Source organism: Chinchilla lanigera, unplaced genomic scaffold (assembly GCF_000276665.1).
Source record: "Chinchilla lanigera isolate Chin_1 unplaced genomic scaffold, ChiLan1.0 scaffold00144, whole genome shotgun sequence".
NCBI lineage: Eukaryota > Metazoa > Chordata > Mammalia > Rodentia > Chinchillidae > Chinchilla > Chinchilla lanigera.
In genome coordinates this window covers 628,382-631,803 of record NW_004955545.1, presented here as the reverse complement: position 1 = coordinate 631,803, position 3,422 = coordinate 628,382, and the positions used below count along the sequence as shown (strand labels likewise).

General features: G+C 41.2%; 1 protein-coding gene across 1 annotated transcript in view; it reads left to right on the top strand.

Moving 5' to 3' along the window:
- Positions 1-3,422, top strand: part of Nup210l (nucleoporin 210kDa-like) — a gene marked incomplete in the record, with an annotated part of 112,499 nt that overhangs the window by 82,422 nt on the left and 26,655 nt on the right. Inside the window, 1 exon segment of the mRNA XM_013508241.1 lies at positions 1,074-1,165. Coding sequence (XP_013363695.1) covers positions 1,074-1,165 — 92 coding nt within the window.

The window sequence follows — 3,422 nt, the reverse complement described above, 5'->3', positions numbered from 1 at the left end:
CCCAGCAAGCCTTCTGAATGTTAGGAGTACAGACATGCACCACCAGCCTGACTACTGTTTGTTTTTTGTTTTCTGTTTTGTTTTGTTTTGGAGTGGCAAAGTTTATTCAAGAAAACAAAAATGAAGAGTGACAAAGTGGTTCTGCAGAGTGAGCTTGGACCAAGTAAATAGAAAAGAGAGAGCAAGGAGAACAGCACACGCTGCCTCTGGGAAACACAGTGTGGGCTATCACAGAAAGTTTCTTGAGGGGGTTATTATTGTTTTTATTTTCTTTCCTGAGGCAGGGTTTTACTATATAGATCAGGCTGACCTCGAACTTGCAACTACTGTCTCAGTTTCCCAAGTGCTGAGATTACAGGCAACTTTATTTTGTTGTCAGTTTTGTTTTTTTGGGACAGGGTCTCGCTCTGTAGTTCAGCTGGCCTTGTACTTACCATGGAGCGCAGGCTGGCCTTCAACTCATGGCAACCCTCCTGTCTCAGCCTCCCAAGTGCTGGGGTTACAGGTGTGTGCCACCACACTCAGCAATAATTACCATTTCTAAGGGGGAAGTAAGTTTCTCTGCCTCTGAAGTGGGGCTGATTTTATTCCCTTTATTTTGGTTTTAGTTCTGTAATTCAGTGTAAGGAAAAGAACACTACTAAGAAATGGAATAACCAGGTGGTGTCCCACAGTGATTTAACATTGTAGGTTTCTGTCCCCAGATCTCACGTCAGGTTACCAGAAGCAAAATTAGAAATTTCAAAGACATTTCATATCTAAGTAGCCCAGAGGCTACAGTAAGTGTAAACTTTGCCACATGATCAGTCCTTCAGTTAGAAGCAGGAAAATAAAAAAAACAGAGGCATGGATGATATTATTTATATATTCTAGAGTGCATTACGTAGATGTGTTTCAGGTTCCTGGTTCATTTTGGAAAGGAGTATGGTGGAAGATTTTAGACTAATCACAAGTTGGGCAGACTGTTGACTTGTAGTTATCCCTTATTTAGCACTTTGCTAAAGTCTCTATGTGAGTAAAGGTCATAATTTTTCTCTTACAGAAAGGAGGAAAACATTATTTTCTCATTATAGGTGTTTGAAAAACTCCAACTTTTCAATTCGGAGTATCAGCCTGAGAAGATTCTAATGCCAATGAATTCTCAACTCAAACTCTACACTAACAGGTAAGGAAAAGGGAAAGGAATGGCCAGGTTTGAACTTTACATATCTTGAGTGAAAAAAAAAAACATTGCATGTGGGGTCAGGCACAGTAGCACATGCCTATGATCCCGGCTGCCTGGGAGACTGAGGCGGGAGGGTCACAAGTTCAAAGCCACCCTGGGAAACTCAGTGAGACCCTATCTTAAATTATTAAAAGGTGCAGTCGGTGTAGCCTAGTGATAGAGGGCTTGCCTCATATGGAAGGCTCTGGGTTCCATATTCCCAAAAATACAAAGAAAAACATTGCCCATGGAAAGAACTACCATTCCCTTTCTTTAGCTGAAGACAAATAATTCACATAACATAAAACTAACCTTTCTTTTTTTTCCATAAAAGGGACTGAACACACGTATGGCTTCCCCTGTGTAGGCAAATGCTCCACCAATGAGGCACAGCGCCAGCCCAAAACTAATCATCTCAAAGTGCAAATTCCAATACTGCATAACTGTCACCTCTATCTAGTTTTATTTTTCTTTTTGGTTTGATTTTGGTTTTGGTTTTGGTTCTGGGGATTGAACCCAGGGCCTTCACACTGAGCTACATCCTAACACTTTCTTACTTTTCATTTTAAGACCGTCTGTCTGAGTTGCTAAGTTGTCCAGGCTAGGCTGAAACTTGCAGCCCCCTGGCCCAGCCCCACAAAGTGCGGGGATTACAGGCATGCACTGCCACTCCTGGCTTCCATCTAGTTCTACATTTCCTTCACCAGCAAAGGAGACTCCATTCCCATTAAGCAGTCACTCCTCATTCTCCCTTCCTCCTAGTCCACCGCAAGCACTTAACTGCTTTCTGGCCAGGCATGGTGGTGCACACCTGTAATCCCAGCACTTGGGAGGCAGAGGCAGGAGGATCGTTGTGAGTTCGAGACCAGCTTGGGCTGCAAAGTGAGCTCAAGTCCAGCCTGAACTGCACAGTGAGACCCTGTCTCAAAAAGACAAAAAAAAAAAAAAATTAAACTGCTTTCTGCCTTTATAGCATTAACTCTTCTGGATATTTCATAGAAATAGAATCATAGGATAGCAACTGTTTGTGTTTACCTCTTTCACTTGGTGTGTTCCTGATGCTACACATTGTAGCATCTATCGGGATTTTATTCCTTTCAGTGACCGATAATTTTCCATTACAGGTATATGAATAAACCACCTTCTGTTTGTCCATTCACCCACTGATGGGCACTTAGGTGACTTTTACTTTTGGTAAGGGCTGGAGAGCAGTGTCTAGCTAGGTAGCCCAGGCTGGCCTTGAACTTGTGATCCTCCTGCCTTAGCCTCCAAGAAGTCTGCTGGGTTTTATTTTATTTATTTATTTATTTATTTATGTATTTATATATTTTTTTGGTGTTTTGTTTTTTTTTTTCCGGTACCGGGAATTGAACTCATGACCTTGCGCTTGCCAGGCAGGCGCTGTGCTGCTGAGCTAAATCTCCAGCCCCTATATTATTTATCTTAAGGAGGACTATTGAACAAAGTTGTTCTTTAGTCATTTTAAAGTGCGGTATTAGCTGGGTTTTAATGTGAACCACCATGCCTGACCTTAGTTTTACTTTTTTGCTACTGTGAACATTCATGTACAAGTATTTGTTTGAATAGTTGTTTTCAGTGATTTTGGGTGAATAAATATTTAGTTTTTGGGGTTTGTTTTTTTTGTGTGTGTGTTTTTAAGACAGGATCTCGCTATGTAGTGCAGGCTGGCCTTGACCTCACTTTGTAGCTCACTCTAGCCTCAAACTCACAATGACTCTCCTACCTCAGCCTCCCAAGTACTGGGATTACAGGCGTGTACCACCAGACCTGGCTTGTTGAATAAATTTTTGATGAAAATATGTCATAGGATTTACATTTTTCCCTCAGTACTGAGAATTGAACACAGGGCCTCATCTAATGCTAAATGTAGCTCTACCACTGAGCTACATTACTAGCCTGGATTTGATTTTTTAAAAGATAAACATAGCAAGGGTGGTGGCTAATGCAATATAATCCCAGCTACTTGAGAAGCAGAAACAGGAAGATCACTTTCAGGCCAAGCCTTGGCAATTTATTTATTTATTTATTTATTTGGTACTGGGAATTGAACTCAGGTCCTTACACTTGCCCAGGCAGGCACTTGTGCCACTGAGCTATATCCCTGGCCCAAGCGTAGGCAATTTAGCAAGACCCTGTTTCAAAGAAAAATTTTAAAAAGATTGGGATCACTAAAAAATAAATAAATAAAAAATAAAAA